Source organism: Gigantopelta aegis, chromosome 14, assembly GCF_016097555.1.
Source record: "Gigantopelta aegis isolate Gae_Host chromosome 14, Gae_host_genome, whole genome shotgun sequence".
NCBI lineage: Eukaryota > Metazoa > Mollusca > Gastropoda > Neomphalida > Peltospiridae > Gigantopelta > Gigantopelta aegis.
The window spans coordinates 27,492,744-27,513,466 of record NC_054712.1 but is presented as its reverse complement, the minus strand read 5'-3'; the positions used below and the strand labels follow the sequence as shown (position 1 = coordinate 27,513,466).

The following is a 20,723-nucleotide window of genomic DNA, read 5'->3' as shown; positions in this document are numbered from 1 at the left end:
AAGGTGGAACACATGTATTTTTAAAATGCGAACATTTTATTTTATTGAATTGAATTGTATGGATGGAGTATTCTTTTGGAGACAGTTTTCAAATGTAAAAATATGGTAAACCGTTATTTAGTGTTTCAATGTATCAAAGCAGCAGTTTTTCCAAACTTTAAACAAACCGACAATCACAGGGTTTGCGTGGAAGTGGTTCTTAAACAGAACCTGTGCGTAATGGAAAGGACCATCACGATGGAATGGGATCTGCAATGACCACTTCATCCCTGGGGATTATGACAATTATTTAAGGTGGTCAATAAATATAACACCTATATATATTTTTTTTAAACATATCTGTTCCAAGCCTGCATCCCCACCTGCACATTCTAGGATTGCACATGATACAGCAAACAAGTAACTACGAGGAGCATGAGCTAAACAAGAGCTCAAAAGGGTGAGGGGGCAGGATGCATGGAGGGTACCAGAGCAGGGGCGGCAGTGTAAAATATAGTGGTATGACTTGAGGATGCCAGACTCTTCCTTTCAAATTCATTTGAGGACATTTTCACAGATAAAACAAATATCTGCAGTGCCGTAGGGATGGGGCCACAGGAACACCCCCCATCAAACTTTTTTTTTAAACTATTAAATTTTATATAATCATACATACACATGTATACACATATATGTGGGTTGCCCCCCCCCCCCCCCCCCCCCCCATCCCAATATAAATTCCTGCCTGTGCCAGTGGAAGGTCCCAAGCCTAGAACAATAAAAAAATATGGTGTGTGTGTGTATGTGTGTGTGTATATATATATGTGTGGCTGCACGACAAAAGGTGCCGGATGTCGCGCATTGTAATATCGCGTAACAGCCAATTATAATAAAATACATGAAACAAATATTTTTTTCGTTTTTAGCACAAACAGTTTTTAAAACAACTTAACTTTCATACTAATACATAGTTTTTCCAAAAATAAAACAATAAAACATGTTATTTGGTGATTGTGTACAACCTGTCAAATTCTAATTGTCTTTAATTACGCAAGAATTAATCACTTATTTGGCTGAGTTTATTATAAATCTTGGACTTTTCAACGCCAAGTATTGCATACCACTGGAAAGGTCGTGAACTCTACTTTCTAAATATAGCAAGTGCGCAGATATATTTGTCACGTAGGAGTAATGCGCATTGAGACAATTTCCGTGGCAAAATTCAACAATTACTTTTTCCCAAACTACAAAACAAGAAAAACGTGCGATCGACTGTTCAATTTATGAAGTAAAAATGCATTTGAAGTAGTACTAAGACTGTGTATGTTGTAATGCGAGACGTGAAACGTATTTAAATCGAGCTAAATTGAGACGAACATGTAAAAAAAACAAGTGCATGCTCGATTCACGATATCAACTGAAAAAATAGCGGCGCCCGTGAGACCAGCATGTGTAATGACAAAGGAATCTGAGGTGGCTCGCCAGTTGAATTCGCTGTTAAACATCAATGCCAGTATGAGAAACATTGCTTCTGACGATGTGTTACAAGACATTATTATGGACTACTTTGTAAGTAGAAATCTGAGTGAGTCAGAACCGGATTTCGAATCAAACGACAGTGAAGGCGAAATGGAGGCACCATCATTGGAGACTACACAAGATGAAAGTGAGTATTTTTAATATTTCGATATCTGATTACATCTGTTTTCATTATTATGCTATTAGATTTCGTCATTTGATTTCAGAAATGCAGTCACAGAGGTAGATGCAGGATTGGGTAGTTTTTTTTTACCCCTACCCCCACCCCCCCCCCCCCCCACCCCCACCCCACCCATACCCCCAATGTATAAATTATTATAATATTTTTTTTAATGTTTGATATAGTGGCTATTTCCTGTGCCTGTTTTGGGGTTGGGGTGGCCAGATGGCAGGTTTTACTTTCCATTTAGGGGCAATACTTATAATGTGAAATATTCATTTTGAAATCAAATTTATGCAGAAGCTTTGCCCAATTTTTAATATGCTTTAAAAACTTAGAATTATTTATGGCATGTGCATGATTCAGGCTAGAGATGTAACTAGAAAACAATATTTAAAATGTTATTAGGTAGGTGTGATATTTGTTTAGAAATCCAATTTTGGCTGGAACTATGCCCAATTTGTTTTTGATTTTTAAACACTACGCGGGAGCTATGCTAAAAAAAAGTTCATGTTTAAACACTGCGGGAGCTATGCTGATTTTTTTTCTGATTTTAAAACTACGCGGGAGCTATGCAAATTGTTTTTCCTTTTTAAACACCATGTGGAGACTGCTCATTTAAAAAAAAATTTAAACATTACGAGGCAGCTATTCTTTTTTTTCTTTCTTTCTTTTTAAACACTACGCGGGAGCTATCCTAATATTTGTTTTCTTTTTTAAACACTATGCAGGAACTGCTCGTTAAAAAAAAGAAGTTTAAACACTAGGAGCAGCTATGCTCTTTTTTTTCCCCTTCTTAAACACTACGCAGGAGCTATGCTCATTTTTTAAAATCATTTTTAAACACCAGGTGGGAGCTATGCTCATTTTGTTTCCATTTTTAAACACCTGGGATTATTTATGGAGGATAGTATTGAGCAAGATGTAACTACACTTGTTTTAATTGATGTTATTAGGTAGGTGCAATATTTGTTTAGAAATTCATTTTACGCGGGAGCTATGCACATTTTTTATCGTTTTGTTTTTTTAAACACTTGTCTTCCATAACAAAATGCATTGGTTCGATATTTGTAAATCCAGTAACGTGCGAGTTAAGCTTGTTTTAATTTTTAATTTTTAATTTATTAGCTTATTATTGTTTTTTCCAGGTGGAGCTGAAAGTGAAGATGCTTTTCAGCAATGTACAATTGAAAATCTTGTTGATGGGATGGGTCTGCAGCTCAATCCGGAACTACAAGAGGAAAAAGAATTCCAATGCAGTTGCAAGTATTACGACGGCCAACCATGTAGCATTCAGTTTACAGTTGATGAACTGCAGAATGTTCGGCTTAGCTTCATGGAGTTGACACGTGAGGAACTAGATGTTGCGATTCTAGCTAAACTTTCATGTGGAATGCATCTTAGTACATCAACCTCAAGATCGCGGAAAAAGGTGCAAACTGAACGTAAGGCTCACCGAACAGATTTTTATTTTCATGGCCACCGTATTTGCAGAGATACATTTAAATACCTTCACAACATCGGGCAGAAAAAGCTAAACAACCTGATGAAGCACTACAAGGAAAACGGTATCCAGCCACGAGCCCATAAAAATTCAAAGTCAGTACCTCGTCATGCACTGAAGTTGGACGAATCAAGAGCTGTGGTGGATTTTATTTTGAACTATGCAGAGATAAACTGTATAATACTGCCTGGCCGTGCCCCTAGGCACTGGAGAACGGATTTGAAGCTTCTGCCCTCCAACTGCAGCAAGCGTACAGTGTACGATAAGTACTGTGCTGCAGTCGAACTGACTGGTATGCGAAAAGTTGCATTACGTACATTTCGACATCTGTGGGCAAAGCTTGTTCCATTTGTTTCAACAATGCGTCCTGCCACTGACCTATGTTGGTTCTGCCAAAAGAACTTATATAAAATCACGCGATCAGTGAACTTGCCTGATGAAGAGAAAAGTAGTGCAATAAGAGAGGCAGAAGACCATCTTGAGAGAGCCAGCATGGAGCGTAACCTATATGTTGGAATCACCAAGCAAGTATTAGTCAATCTCCTACCTGGCAGTGTACTTGGCCCTCATCCCATTTGTTCGTACAATGGCTTGATGCACTACAGTTTTGACTTTGCACAGCAGGTTCACTACCCCAGTAACCCGTTGCAACCTGGACCTATTTTCTTTAAGACCCCAAGAAAATGTGCACTCTTTGGTGTCTGCTGTGAAGCTTTTCCAAAACAAATTAACTATCTTATTGACGAAAGTGTACAAACCGGCAAAGGTGCTAATTGCGTGATCTCGCTACTCCATCACTTCTTCGAACACTATGGCCTTGGAGAAACAGATGTGCATCTGCATGCAGATAACTGTGCAGGTCTAAAATAAAAATTCGGTGATGATGTGGTATTTGCTTTGGCGAGTCTTGACTGGTAGGCACAGATCGGTGAAAATCTCTTTCCTGCTGACTGGCCACACAAAGTTCAGCTGTGACTGGTGTTTTGGTTTAGTGAAAAGGCTCTTCAGGAAGACAGAGGTGAACTGCCTGGCCGAAATTTCCGAAGTCGTTAATGCTTCATCAAATGTTAACATAGCACAGTTGTGTGGACATGAAAGTGGTGAAGTGATTGTCGATACATTTGACTGGACACATTATCTTGGTACTTACTTCAGGAAACTTGTTGGCATAAAGAAGTACCATCACTTAACATTCCATGATAATAAAGTGACAGTTATGGAATTTGCAGACAGTGAGGCAAAGGAAATTGACTTATTCAAAGGTGAAATTCCTCCTGGTAGCATGCCAAACAAGATTAAGCCAAAAGGGTTGGATGCCAAGCGTCGCTGGTATCTGTATGATGAAATTCGTCAGTTTGCATCTGAGGAAAGTCGGGATACTATAGCCCCGCTTCCCCAAGTTCCCAAACCTGGTCGTGGTACAGCTGCTGACGGTATTGGAAGTAACTCCAGTGAGGATGATGTTCCCCCTCCCCCGAAACGTGGACGTGGCAGGAGCAGAGCTCTTAATCGAGGTGGTCGTCAGGCTCGAGGCACTGGCCGTGGTACAACTGCCGACGGTGTCGGAAGTAACTCCAGTGAGGATGATGTTCCCCCTCCCCCAAAACGTGGACGTGGCAGGAGCAGAGCTCTTAATCGAGGTGGTCGTCAGGCTCGAGGCACTGGCCGTGGTACAACTGCCGACGGTGTCGGAAGTGACTCCAGTGAGGATGATGTTCCCCCTCCCCCGAAACGTGGACGTGGCAGGAGCAGAGCTCTTAATCGAGGTGGTCGTCAGGCTCGAGGCACTGGCCGTGGTACAACTGCCGACGGTGTCGGAAGTAACTCCAGTGAGGATGATGTTCCCCCTCCCCCGAAACGTGGACGTGGCAGGAGCAGAGCTCTTAATCGAGGTGGTCGTCAGGCTCGAGGCACTGGCCGTGGTACAACTGCCGACGGTGTCGGAAGTGACTCCAGTGAGGATGATGTTCCCCCTCCCCCGAAACGTGGACGTGGCAGGAGCAGAGCTCTTAATCGAGGTGGTCGTCAGGCTCGAGGCACTGGCCGTGGTACAACTGCCGACGGTGTCGGAAGTGACTCCAGTGAGGATGATGTTCCCCCTCCCCCGAAACGTGGACGTGGCAGGAGCAGAGCTCTTAATCGAGGTGGTCGTCAGGCTCGAGGCACTGGCCGTGGTACAACTGCCGACGGTGTCGGAAGTAACTCCAGTGAGGATGATGTTCCCCCTCCCCCGAAACGTGGACGTGGCAGGAGCAGAGCTCTTAATCGAGGTGGTCGTCAGGCTCGAGGCACTGGCCGTGGTACAACTGCCGACGGTGTCGGAAGTAACTCCAGTGAGGATGATGTTCCCCCTCCCCCGAAACGTGGACGTGGCAGGAGCAGAGCTCTTAATCGAGGTGGTCGTCAGGCTCGAGGCACTGGCCGTGGTACAACTGCCGACGGTGTCGGAAGTAACTCCAGTGAGGATGATGTTCCCCCTCCCCCGAAACGTGGACGTGGCAGGAGCAGAGCTCTTAATCGAGGTGGTCGTCAGGCTCGAGGCACTGGCCGTGGTACAACCTCATAATATGAGAACTTATTTATGTTCAAAGCTGGAGAACTATCAATTTAAATGTATATTTGACTAAATATCCCTGTCTTGTCATAGTATTCATAGTGATGGTGGATATTATTGTGCTCATTTCTATTTACTGAAATCGAGGTGGTCATCGGGCTCATAGTCATACTGTATACATGTTCAAAGCTGGAGAACTATTGACTTATGTTTGACTAAATATTCCTGTCTAGTCATAGCATTCATATTTGGTGTGAGTACTGATAGTTTCTCATTTTATTGATGGTGGATAGTGCTTTTTTTTTATTTTATTTTTATTATTATTATTATTTTTTTTTAAAGGGGGGGGTGGGGGGAATGTATAATGGAGGTTCAATATGAAATTCTTGTCAATGGCATATACTGTTAAAACAAATATTACATGGTTACAGAGTACAGAATAACTTGGTTGGCATATATTATTATTATTAATGAAGATTTCAAGCAATAATGAATCAGGTTTTTTGTGTAAAACTTCGGACTTCATTTTCGCAAAGATGGTCCTTTGGAAAAAATCATAATTGTCTGTACAAAAAGTTCAATATTTCGAAAAGTTTGCATCCGATTTTCATAATTAAAACAGAATTTTGCTCTGTAGAATGTGCTTTATCTTATTCCTTCAAAAACACCTCTTTTTTTTTTTTTGACCATGTGGCACCTTATGTCATGCAGCCACACATATATATATATATATATATATATACAGGGGTAGAACTAAAAAAAATTCAGGGCAAGGCCATTTTGGCTTTGGGTTTGAGGAATGCTGCAAAGTTCAATTTAGTTGGTACCAGGCATGAGAAGGGCACTAGGGCATACAAGGAAGGCAACCACGGCTACTTATGGCCGTGGACACGGTCCAATTTATCAGGGCACCGCGTCCAGTAATAAGGGCACCTACGGCAATAGCCGTAGTGCCGTGGGCCAAAACGGCTGCAACATGATGGCGCCATGTTGACCTTGAAGGAACGGGAGCACATGCAGTCTTATGATCTCATCCCTGTAGCGTACGGCAGTCAGATTTCCAGCCACAATCACCAGCTGCATCCTCCCGTATGATGTGATGCCTCCCCAAACCATGACGCTTCCACCGCCGAAACCTGCACGCTGCACAACGCAAGCGTCAGCGTAGCGTTCGTTAACACGTCTGTAGACACCATTTCAACCGTCACTACCGTCCAAATGGAATCTGGACTCGTTGGTGAATAGCACACCTGACCAGTCGCGACAGGTGAATCGTAAGTGCTGTCTATTCCATGCTAGACACGCATTTTGGTGATGTCATAGCAGAATAGGACGTATTGCTGGGCGTCGCGGCCTGATGTTTGTGCTCCAATAAACGGTTGTGAACTGTCCTGGCACTGATTACTCTCAACCCAGGGATGGTTCTGGCTGTCAAAGTTGCCGCCCGAAATCGATTCAGAAGATGTGTTACCCGAATATGGTTGTCCTGTGCTTGTGACGTCACACGCAGACGACCTGAACGTGGTCTGTCTGTGGTGTTACCCTGCTGTTGGTAACGTCGCCACAAATTCTGTATCGCGTTTCGATGCACACCAAAACATCTTGCAACCTCGTTATGCGCCATTCCAGTTTCGAGCATACCGACTATGCGGCGACGTTCAAATTCAGATAGGTGTGGCATGGCGTCAACGCAATTTAGAATTAATCAAAGGTTTTTTTCTAGCCAGTGGTTTTGTCCTCTACCGTTTTCCGTTGCAAAATGAACAAGGACATGTGCACCTGTACCACGTGATCAGCAAATCAGGTTACGAGTTGTGCACGTGCAGCACATGACAAACACGTGCATTTGCAACATAATGGTTGGGCACGTCTCCTGAAAATGTTATTATTTTACAACTTGCGATTATGATTTTATTCAACTTTTTACCATGCACAGGAACTTTTTTTCACTAGTATATATATATATATATATATATATATACATATACATACACACACACACATAGTGGACTGTCTAAACCGGACTCACTTCGTACCGTCGAAATAGTCCAGTTTTCATAGAGGACTGGTTTAGACATAATTCATACAGAGTTATGGTTCTTGAATGATCGACAACTCGCAATCAACAATGCCATTTGAACCCATGGATAGTTGGGAAACACAGTCATACAAGCCAGACTTGCAATCGATTATTTCACAGACATAAAAAATATACTTAAAGGGACATTCCTAAATTTGCTGCAATTTTTAAGATGTTGTCTACTAACAGAGACTTTTTAACGATTGTAATTACATATAAAATAAATTTTTCTGCATAAAATATTAGTGGCTGCATATTAAACGCGTTAATTCTTATATTAATTTGACTTTAGTTTCTAACGAAAGTTTGATACGTTGCCGTTTTTTGGGTCCACCATTATAAATGAAATAAGGCAACACAAAATATATGAGCAACTCGCACCTATTTATACATGCGTTAGGTTGACAAGTATAACTCGCCGAATTCATAAGAGTGAAATCAGTTGGGTATCAACACACACACACACTAACATTAATCTGATTGATCTAACGGCCTACCAAAATAAGAGTAAACTTCACACAAGTGTGATTACATTTTGTATTTGATCTTGTGACGGCGTCCTGATTACTTCACAACTGACGATCATTGTTCAACTAATTAAGCAGCCCGTCGTTCAGTCAAATCCCAATCTGGTGAAGACAGAGGTAATTAATGCGTGTACTGTTCTTTCGTTCTTGATTTTTTATCCGGAGTCCGGAGTAGACAGAATACGGCAGAAATGGACCAGTTTACACAGAGATCCGGATTACACAGAATCCAGTTTAGACAGAGTCCACTGTATATATACACACCCACACATACACAAAGTTTGTATATATACACACACAGTTTTTGTGTGTGTGTGTGTGTGTGTGTGTGTGTGTGTGTTTGTGTGTATATGTATGTGTGTATGTATGTATGTGTATATATATATATATATTTGGTTTACTGTGAAGCGCATAAACCAGCCATGCGGTCGTTTTATCCACTCGGTCTGGCTTAGGGGTGCACCGGGACAACCAAAATATGTTGTGGGCAACCATTCTTTGTCAAACAGTTGCTCGACGGGCAACCAAGAAAATCATAAAACAAAACTTCCCGACACTCGGACAGTCACGGGCAATTCAAAAGTATCGAAACTGATAACTTGACTGACAAATATAAATATCCACCCTAACGCTGCCATCCACTCAGCGTCCACCGTGCATGTTTTGACGAGTTCAATGCAGACAGATACGTTTCAGAATGGTGGCTATTAGCAAAGGGCACAAGACATGTGAAAGGCCACAAACTACGCCAACAACCATCCAGTTCTGAGCTAAAAATTTGGCTAAGCCATTTTCTATCTTCCGATGTGAACAATCGGTTACATAATCTATCCGACACCTAATATAAAAGATCCCTTGCTGCATTAGGAAAAATGTAGTGGGTTTCCTCTGATGACTACGAGTCAGAATTACTAAATGTTCGACATCCAATAGCCGATGATTAATTAATCAGTGTGTTCCAGTGGTGTCGTTAAACAAAACACTTTTTTTCAGCCTAAGCGAAGATGAGCTGTAGATAAACAATGTTAAAAAAGAAATAAAACTAAACTGATAAGTAATGATAATAATAAAAACATTTTAAATTTCAGTTTCATTTTAAAGACGGTTCAAAATTATATTCATAAAACGTTTTATGAAATATGTGGGCAACCAAGAGATGATGTTGGGCAACCAAACTTCAGCTACTGGTTGCCCACCGGGCAACCTATCACAATTTCACATTTGTGCACCCCTGTGGCTGAACGCAGCCCAGGTTACTTTTCGAAGATTGCTTATTCGTAAACAGCGCATTTTTGTATGGATATTACTGAAGTACATTTCTGTAACCGACAAAAATATTTATTGATTAAAAAAAGCAGGTATTTCAAGGTTAGGAACATAATATCAGCGAACTAACATAGAAATGGTTGATGTATTATTAAATTTGGCACACTAAATTAGTCTTTGTTATTATGTAAGAACTGAATAAACATGTTCCTTTTGGTTCTCTTCGTTGGCAATTTGGTTCATAGAAATAGGCCAACCACTGCTTGGCTTCAGGCCAGACTAGTCTCGATAAACCACTGTTTCGAACATGCATGGATTCGAATGTATGGTAAGCTTTTGAAGCCAGTTTAAACTGGAGATTGATAACCAGACTTTTTTTTTTTTAATTCGGTAACGTTTTACTCACTGACTTCAATTTAATAAATTTGTGGAAATAGTTCACACGAATCCAAATAGATTCAGATGTTTTATGCTTGCGCGAATTGGATTCACACATGAATTTTTAGCCCGGCTTCCTTTTACTTTAGTCGTAACTACTGACTGAAATAAAGATTGTTCTAGAAGGTACTTATAGGTCCTGATGACGTAAGACATCAATTTCTATTTTTCATGATCAGTATTCAAGATATTTTTTTTTTAATTACAAATAGCTAAACATATTCTGTAAAGCTCTATTTTTTAAACAAATATTCTTATCAATTTCATTTAACTTTTTAATGAAGTATGGTTTAGGTTGGATAAATAAATGTTATCAGTAAATTCTAGTTGAAAAAGTGTAGTCTAATTCTATTTGAATTAATCTAAAAAATAGTAATTTTAAATGCTAATTCTTAAATTCTGGTGTTTTGTTTTGGGGTGGGTTTTTTAAAGGAAAATTCATCATCAAATATTTGCACAAAATCCAAATGTATATCAAACAGCTTGAAATTAAACCCTGAAATATAGATCTAGAGTTGTATAATGCTTGGTCTGAAAAAGTAACAAGGAAATTGCCAGAACACATATATCTTGGTTGCCATTAACATCCATGCATATAAATTCAATATTCATCATAAAATTAGTGAATAACTGAAATTAATATACTGAGATCTATCAAGTGCATTACAGAACAATCAGCTGAAATAGAAAAATGAAGACCATCACCATGAATAAATTAGTGTGAATGGATCCAGATATTCTGCAAACTTGTAACCATCGCTCGCTCACACACACACACACCCAATATAACTGATTTTTTTTATTCTGACAGTCTTTGGAATGGGACAGTGTTGAAGTGCTTGCTTGATTCACAATCGGTCCAGGATCGATCCCCGCTAGTGAACCCTGGGCTATTTCTCTTTTTATTAGTGTACCAAGACTGGTACATCAAAGGTTATGGTATGTGCTATCCTGTCTGTGGGATAGTGCATATGAAAGATCCCAGGCTACTAATGGAAAAATTTATGTTTCCTCTCTAAGCCTATATGACCCAATAACCAGTGATGAATAAATCAGTCCTCTAATGGTGTCATTAAACAAACCAAACTTTTAACTTTCGCCATGAGCAAAATCAAGGTAAGCTAAAAATACACTCTCCTGAAAAAGTGCTAGGTGAGCAGTCACATGAAGTTTCAAATAAAATGTATTAAAAATACTATTGCTAGGATCAATTTGCCACTCTCGTAAAATATTCCAGGCAAGTGTAAAGGTGAACAAAAGTGAGCACTCTTTTCCTTGCAAAGAATGCTTGATGGGTATCACATCAAACTGAATACAGTACCTCACTGCTTATCAGTTTGTAACAAATTGAAAATATCAATCAAATATTAATTACAGAATCATGTTTGGATTAGTTGACTCACTTATTATGCAAACATACTTCACTCAACCAAAAGACGGTGATAAAAGTCATGTGAACCAACTTCTAGTTACCTAAAATTATGAAATATTTTGCTGTGATACAGTTAGACTGTAAATTCTGGATCCATTCATGAGTTAATTCAACAATTAGTTACACAAAGATGCAAAACAAATGTCAGCTGGTAGTAGACTTCAAACAAGTTGCATTCAGAACAGTCTCGTTAACTTTGTTTTAAGTCAAATATAATAAAGTGCATACAAAAACAAGTGTTGGTCTTTTCAAACAGTCATGTATGCAAGTCTTGGTAATTTCAAATAGGTATATATATAATTGTCATAGGTAAAATGTAACGGCATTTTAACTGTATTCTAACCTCTAATTTGACAGCCGTGACATAAACTTTTTAAGTTAATTTTGTTCCCGAGTCAAGCATGACTGAGGCAACTTAAATATAGTCGTATTATTTTGTTCCGAGTCAAGGATGACAACAGCACCTTTGTATAGTGTCATGAATGTTGTTCCAAGTCAAGCATGATAGCGGCAACTTAAATAGACTTGTTAATTTTGTTCCAAGTCAAGCATGACTACAGCAACTTAAATAGTCATATTAATTTTGTTCCGAGTCAAGCATGACTGCGGCACCTTAAATACAGTCTTGTTAATTTTGTTCCAAGTCAAGCATGACCGCGGCAACTTAAATACAGTCTCGTTAATTTCGTTCCGAGTCGAGCATGACCGCGGCAACTTAAATACCTGTCACTGTTGGATAAAGTTAACTGCTGCCTGTTACTCCTGCATGGTCTGGAAGGAAAGTATGAGAAGAAAAATGTGTTTAATGACCAGGGATATAATAAACAGGGATGTGATACCCAAATTTAAAATTAAAATCTGAAATGCTCTTTCTGATGCTGAAACACAGGTAATTTTTCAGCATTTCAGATCAAATTAAATCCATTTAAAAAGTATTTTATGCGAAAGAAAATAAACTGAAACTAAATAAAAGGCTGAACAATCACCTCCCTGAATAAAGAATTAACCTATCTGGGTTTGGTCTCTGGAATTGAATCTTAAACTCCAGACTTTTGTAGTAAAAATATAGAATGAAAGAATAAATGTTTATGGATGCCACAGCATATAAATTGGATAGCCATTGCATGTCAGGCAAAGGTAATAAAGTTGATTCAAATATTTTGTCAAAAATGTGTATAGACAGCTGTAGTGAATGAATGGAACCGTAAAATATGTTTGTATTATTATATTTTAAAATGTTATCATCAAAAATGTTTTATATACAATTGACATGCATAAATAAAAGTTTAACAAGCCTCTAAGAATTGAAAATTTGTGTAACCCATTTATGCGTTAAGCAAAATTAATTTCAGGTAACCCATTTTCTCTTGACCAGTGTTTCTGCTAGAAAGAAAAGTTTGGGTATGGCACTATGGAAGTGAATGCAACCACAGTCAACAGGGTGTATGAGAGGCCTCCCCCAGAAAGAAAATGGGTTAGGGTTAAGAAAATAATACATTAATGATAAGAGTAATTAATTTTGTCAAAAGGTTAACTTAAAAAAAAAAATCTGCCCAAAAATCGGGGTATGGCGCCATACCCATTTTACCCTCTGGCAGAAACCCTGTTGACCTAACCTGTTATGTCAATGTAAACAGTTCCCTGAATTTTGCGCAAACAAAAAATAGCTTACGCAAAATTTGATTTGCACGGAGTTCGCACAAATGAAACAATCGTTCTCGTATTTAACAACATTCAGCACAAAGTTATATCAATTAAAGATCCAACGATACAACAACATTCAGCACATAGTTTTTTCAATTAAAAATCCAACGATACAACAACATTCAGCACACAGTTTTATCAATTAAAGATCCAACAACATTCAGCATATAGTTATGTCAATTAAAGATCCAACGATACAACAACATTCAGCACATAGTTATATCAATTGAAGATCCAACGATACAACATTCCGCATATAGTTATATCAATTAAAGATCCAACAATATAACATTCAGCACACAGGTATATTAATTAAAGATCCAATGATACAATATTCAGCACAGTTTTATCAATTAAAGATCCAATGATGTACAACAACATTCAGCACATAGTTTTATCAATTAAAAATCCAACGATACAACAACATTCAGCACATAGTTTTATCAATTAAAGAATCAAAGATACAACATTCAGCACACAGTTTTATCAATTAACGTTCCAACAATACACACAAAACTGAAATAATCTATGGTAAAATCTTAGCAACAATGTATATTTTTTTCATATTCAGACAAACCATGATCAAACTAACAGGTATAAATATCACTGGCCAACATTATTGTACTTGTTTTAAAGCCATTAAGAGACCCCAGTGATCGTGTGCTGTATTGACAATAGGATGCAGTTCGAAAAAAAACTTAATGCAGAAATTGCAGCAGAGACAGAACACCACAAAAAATGTCATGTCTAAGAAATAACATAAAAATGACATTATTTCAAAAAGCAATAGTCAGGACAATCATTTTTTAAAAGCCAGAAATGTTCGCTAACAAAGTTGTCACGTCCAGAATAGCAGCCACACTGCAACACAATTTTCAAAAAGAATAAAGCAGGGGTTATAATTGAGTTATTTGCGATAGTTTGAAAGTAAACCAAGCTCTACAAATAAATAGTGATATACGAACCTCTGTTTCCTACTCCGCTGTTGTTTGTTGGTTTCTAGGGGGTTTTGAAAAATGTCCAGAAATATTGGTTCGAACTTTTTGAATATCACTGTGGAAACTGCAAAGTTTCTCTCTAGCTTGTCAACTTTATCTCGGAACTCCTGTGGTAAATTTGCCATGTCAGACCATTTTTTCATTTTGCTGAAGAACTGGATAAGACTAAAATAACAGAGAGAAAAAGAAACAGAAATATTTGTTTGGGTCATCAAAGGCAATTACATTTTTGAGTAGGCACCTAGGAATAATAATGTTTAATTGCCAATGGCTTCTAAATTGTCCTCTGAACCTTCTCATATTACTTCAAACCTTCTTTATGATCTGCGACATGAAGACATGGTGAAGTCAGCAGAGCAATGCTATAGCTAGTGGAGGGGTGGGATTTAACACAGTTGTTTGAGTGCTTGCTTGAGATGTTTGTGTCACAGGATCGAACCACCTTGGTGGATCCATACAACTGATTGGGGTTTTTTCTCATTCCAACCAGTGCACAACTGATCAAAGCCGCTGCATGTGCTTTTCTGTCTGGGAAAGCGCATATAAAAGATCCTTTGCTGCATTAGGAAAAATGTAGCAGGTTACCTCTGATGACATCCAATAACCGATAATAAATAGTGTGTAGTGTAAATCAAATGAAAGATTAATTTGATGGAAATATTTCTTAACTACTAAAAATCTAATTCAAGAACTAGCTACACATTTCAAGAGGATTTATTTTGTTTGGTTAAGGAAATTAAGGAAATGTTTTATTTAACGACACACTCAACACATTTTATTTACAGTTATATGGCGTCGAACATATGGTTACGGACCACACAGATATTGAGAAGAAACCTGCTGTCACCACTTCATGGGCTACTCTTTTCAATTAGCAGCAATGGATCTTTCTATATGCACCATCCCACAGGCAGGATACCACATACCACGGCCTTTGATATACTAGGTGTGGTGCACTGGCTGGAACGAGAAACAGCCCAATGGGCCCACCAATGGGGATCGATTCCAGACAGACCGCACAGCAAACGAGCACTGTACCACCGAGCTACGTCCCGCCCCCTTGTTTGGTTAAGATGAGATGCATTTGACTTGCTACACTGTTCAACAATGACAGATTGCATGCCATCTGTTAGTTAAAGCTAGCAGTTTCAAATGTCTGCAAAATGTTTTATTAGTATTAGCTAAGAATGTGCAGTTTTGCCCTTAGTAAGTCAATTGCTGTACAATCCTGGGCTTGAATTAGCAACCTGCGAAAAACAAAAACCAGTCCCATTTTGTAGACGTAGAATCTGTAATATTTTAATTCCATGATGCTCTAAAATGTACCTTAGAGGAACTTATTTTTCACACACTATGCAAAACCCTCCCATTATCCTATGTTGTTTTATTTTCAGCAGGCCACATTTCTTTTGGCCTCCTATTTTAAAAAATAATAATAGGCCATATTTTACTTATTTCGAGCGTTGTGACCTGACCTTTAACTAATTAGACTACGGCTTAATTACCTGAATCTTGCCGATCGAAGAAGACGAGTGAGAGAAACACAATTGCCTTCCACTTGACCTCGACCTACTGTGGGCACGACACTTCGCCGACACGACTCGTACAGAGCACATGCAAGCCAGTGCATCTGATCTCCCTGTAAGACAAACATTTTCACTAGAATTTACAGTCAATCATGCTTATATCCACTTCCAGCATAAGGGAGTTCGAACATATTGTATTTAAAGGTCCATATACTTATTTATGTAGCAAATTCCATGCCCGATATGATGAAAACATTTTATGTAATAAATGACATTTTTAAATAGAGCTGAGTGGTATTGAAACAAAACCACCTTGTTCACTTAGAAATATAATTATAAAGGCTGTCCAACTTCCCGCCATACACAGAAGTTATCTTGAATCCAATGGTGTGATATTGTTACCAATTGTTAGGTTTCAAAAATCCATACAAACTTCCCATATCTCTATCGACACGGTTGTCAGCTAAGCGGTTCTCTCAGCGCTGAGCACGTACAATGTGCACCTGGTTCAGGCGAGATTTCACTTTCGTATGTTCTCGGACCAGGGTTCGACAAATACACTAACCCTCAGTCCCAGCTAGTGAATTTTTAGTCTGAGCTAGTAGAAATTATCACCTGTATTACTATAATCATAAGGCACTAGTCAAAAAGCTTCTGTGAGGGCTAGTGACTTTCTCAAACATTTGTTCAAAAAAAATTAAAAAATTGTCAAACACTGGTTTTCGGACCAAAACAAGGCAAATTATATTGAATGGTAAAATTTGGTTTCTACATTTCGAATAGGCCAAAGAGTTCCATGTGAAGGCTTTTTTTTTTTTTTCTCTCTCTCTCTCTATTAGTTTAACGAAGGCATTAAAATGTGCCATTGCATATCAATTTTAGAGTAACTTTTGCAGAAGCATTGCCAGTTGCCACTCCAAAATTTCGAATGGTATGACTTTCCAGGATTTCCACAACTCAAGCAAGCCATGTGTATAGTATCACGCTGCAATTCAGCATTCTCACTGCTGCAAGATTGTCTTTAAATCAGTGGTTTCCTGATGTTTAAAAGTAGAACACCCAAAATTAATCAAAAATTAATCAAACATGTTGCATACTCCAATTATTACTGCTATGGTTTCCTTAGTCCGAATGGACATAGAAAATACAGAGTTAGGGGAGATTCGGGTAATTGCGGACACTCTGGCTTCCGCTGTATTTCCCACATGGAAACAGAACACTACATGATTGGCTGTTTTTCCTGTCACTATATATCACAACCAGCCATTGGGTAGATTCTATTTTGTTACCGTAAATTACAATAAAGTACGAATGGTAAGAGGAGGCGAAATGCGGACGTACGTCGGCAAAATGCAGACATGGTCAATGGATACAATTTTCTTTTGATCCACAGCATTTTTAAACATTTATTTTGTTACAAAATATAAATAACTAAACTAGTAAATCTGTAAAATTATCTTTTATCATCTTCTGAAGAAACAAACCAAGTAAAACAGTAATTATATGCAATTAAGTTAAAAGTTATTTTCCGAACCCACGTTTTTGTCTATTGTGCCATTCAAACCGCATATCCAAATGTTGCTATTTTAAAGGGATGCAGTCGATTCGTCCACTGGACAATTCGTCCACAGACGATTCGTCCACTGAAAATTCATCCATTGAGGAACTCGAGACGATTCGTCCACTACACAAAATCAGTTCCGGACGATTCGTCCACTGGGTTTTTATTTCCCCAGTACATTTCGTCCATGGCCTAAATAATGTGTACTACACGTACGTGGGGGCTAAATAAATTATTAGATATATTTTACCCCGTATTTTTTTTGCTGTGTCATAAATTTACAAAGGTGAAAATAAATGATATTGCATTAGATTACGCTTGGTAGATGTTTTTGTAACAATGCTCTGCAGACATAATTCTTTGGTGTTTCTATTTATTCGGTTATTGTTTGTTTCTATAATGTACGCCTTTCACGCTACATGTCGTAAGATGTTTTTAGTACAATATGTGCTGAATTGGCCATTCTCAAAGAGAATGTTACACCCCTGCACCACGGTGAGGTTACAGCACGCTCAGGGTTGTATGGACGGATGCAACGGCTGAATCATAGGACCCGGCAGTGAGAATTCTTTGCCATTTGGAGACGCTACACCAATGACGAAATTATTGCCAAAGAATTGATTCGTGCTGTTACGAAATTATATTCATTAGTCGGCTGACTGTTGGACGTTTCTCTTCCAGTGATATTTGAATGGATAATCTCCTACAGTGATTTGTGCAGTTAACAACGACGAAATACCATTCATCGATTCTACACTGATTTAATTGACCAAAAACATTCGCTTGTGCATTTCTACTACTGTCAAATATGTTAACTTTTGAATGACATTTGTTGTTTTGTTGAATTGTTTTTTAATGTACATTTAATTAAATTGGAATAGAAGCCAACAAATTTAAATTTTATTTCGAGGTTATTAGGCATATGGGGATAACGTGACGAGGGAGGGTACAGTGGATAGAATTTACGCCATTGAAGGAGAACATGACGGGAGGGGGGCGGGGGGTAATAAAGTCTTCCGACGCGGAGGCTTGCATTACCTATTTACCACATTGTGTACGAGCGAGTGGACGAATCGTCCGTGGACGAATCATCCGCATGATAATGAGTACAAACAGTTAATAAAAACAGGATAGTAATGTTGAATTCTAACTCTATTTTACTTTTTTGGTTATAGTATACCACAAAATAATGTTAAGAAACGATTACAATGTCAAAGAAATAACTATCAATTTGTTTGAAAAAAATGCAGTCGAGTGGACGAATTGTCTGAGGTGAGTGGTGGAATCGTCTGTGGAAGAATTGTCCAGTGGACGAACCGTCTGGAAAGCATTTTAAACACAATTGAAATGAAATAAAAATGAATTTATTATTATATAAAACAAATATTTATTTAGAATAGATCCATCCCTGCAGTGTACTTATTATGTTGTCCGCAATTAAACTACTGCTGTTTATGTAGTCGTTCAACTGCGGACAAGTTTATTCTGTTAATTTTATCAATTATTATTGTTAATACGATTGTTTTTGCTTTTTAAAAATTAAGCTATACATGTATCTTATTATAAAAGATTCTTAAAATACACAAATGTATTCTCATTCTGAAATGTTTTACTCAAATTTTGGTAGACCTATCCAGTGAAAACATTTGAAGAAATAAATTATATCACGTGACCAATGCCAGTGTACATGTGACGTAAGATACTATTTTTGTGAATGTTGTTTGTTTTTCTTTTTAAAGTGACACCGGGATAAAATAGAAACATGGATTTTCAAGAACTATCTGTAGTCTCATTACAATTTGCAGACAATAAAATGAAATGTTTAATGTATAAAAACGGAATGTAGCGGCAGTATGGTTGAGACTGTCCGAGACTGTCCGCAATTATCCGAATCTCCCCTAATATGCGCTATGGTTTCCCAACTAGAATTTTAAGACAAAACAATTATTGAAAAAAGGGGGTTTTGAAAGACCCCAATGGGCAAATGCTCTCATATAGATCTACAAATAAAATTGGCTATTTAATGTTTTTTCAACAAAGCAAAAAAGCCCACCAACTGGAAATTAAAAATGCTTCATTCAATGTTTGTGTATAAAAACATGGCTAGAATATTATTAACAACTAACATGTTATAAACAGCAGTCATTCTTGAGTAGGTGGCCTTCGCGTTCAATTTTTAACAAATTAATTTACTGTTACTGAACCGGTTACGAAATGTCAGAGAACTAAACCCGAGATTTTCTCCTCTTTTTTTTAAATTGTAAGCAGTTATCTAATTATTGATATAACAATTAAAAGTCAACAAAAAGACTGCTGAAAAGTCTAACTGCTGTTATTAGAACACAAGCGCAATAAGTCCCGTTATAAAATAAGCGATCGTGAAATGGACAACGGTAAATATTCGGCTTTGGTCATTTAAATGCAAGCAACATGGCTGCTCGACAGCCAAACATTACCTCGAGTGTGAAGTTTGTCCGTATTCTCTGATACGACTGCCAAGCATCCTCTTTGGCATTTTTGTCCATGTTCAAGTCTAAACATAATTCTTCGTATCTCTGTAAGACACTTTCTTCTCCCTCGTCAGATAAACCCATCGCAATTCCTTTAATCGTACGAGCCCTCACAATGGCCGCGCAGACATAAACATTTTCAGTCCCGCACTCAGTGGCGGGAAAATAGAGGACATGTCTACGTCGAATTGGCACGTTCCGAAGACTCGAAGCGCGGGAAACATAGCGCTGCCAGCTGATTAAATATGACTGGTTTATTTACCAAACAAGCGGGCAGCCTCGTGTACTTTGTTGTTATATAATATTTTATACTAAAAATGTACATTTGTCCTAAAACAGAACTGATATAGAGGATATATAAAAAGTTCTGTCTTAAAATGTAAACATTGGGTCAAATAAGGTCAACTATAAATAGATGTTACTACGTTGCCGGTTTTATATATTTTTAATTTATGCATGTAGAATATAATACATAACATCGCTAAAATTTTGTGGTAGAGATGTAATTAACGTGTGTGATTAGGAATATATTCAGTTAATAGTTTAGTCAAGACGTAACAAAAAAAGTTATATAGGCCCTAATGTGTTCAACAATTACGTAACAGTTTGTTTTGTTTAACGACACCACTAGAGCACAGTGATTTAAATATTTTAATCAACGGCTATTGGATATGTCAAACATTTTTGGAATCTTTATATGCACATACCACGGCCTTTCCTACCAGTCGTGGTGCATTGGCTGGAACGATAAATAAGCCAATGGTAGGTATGACAAAGTTTGACGTCACTTTGCGCTGCATATCTGCCACCAGCTTAAATGACTCACTTTTCAACACACATATTACAGCTTCCCAATGAAATACAGTGATATTAAATAGATGTACATACACAGCGTTTTATCGTCTTTCCAACAGATATAATTATTTAATTTGTAATTCGGTTAAA

General features: G+C 38.1%; 2 protein-coding genes across 3 annotated transcripts in view; one reads left to right on the top strand and one right to left on the bottom strand.

The window, feature by feature from the left end:
• The window catches only part of LOC121388249 (retinoblastoma-like protein 1), a 158,398-nt gene extending 138,478 nt beyond the window's left edge, over window positions 1–19,920 (bottom strand). Inside the window, exons 1-4 of one of the 2 annotated variants that reach the window (XM_041519515.1) lie at window positions 19,725–19,920; window positions 15,687–15,820; window positions 14,149–14,346; window positions 12,203–12,250 (exon numbers count right to left, since the gene is read on the bottom strand). In XM_041519515.1, the coding sequence (XP_041375449.1) occupies window positions 12,203–12,250; window positions 14,149–14,346; window positions 15,687–15,820; window positions 19,725–19,862 (518 nt within the window). In that variant the 5' untranslated portion in view covers window positions 19,863–19,920. The remainder of the gene's footprint in view (window positions 1–12,202; window positions 12,251–14,148; window positions 14,347–15,686; window positions 15,821–19,724) is intronic. The other variant, XM_041519516.1, reaches the window with a different exon arrangement.
• LOC121388250 lies at window positions 2,458–7,581 on the top strand. Its single transcript, XM_041519517.1, is given in 2 exon segments — window positions 2,458–4,046; window positions 4,048–7,581. Coding segments are annotated over 2 exon segments (2,862 nt in total). The 5' UTR covers window positions 2,458–2,885; the 3' UTR covers window positions 5,749–7,581.
• Window positions 19,921–20,723: the final 803 nt, after the last annotated feature.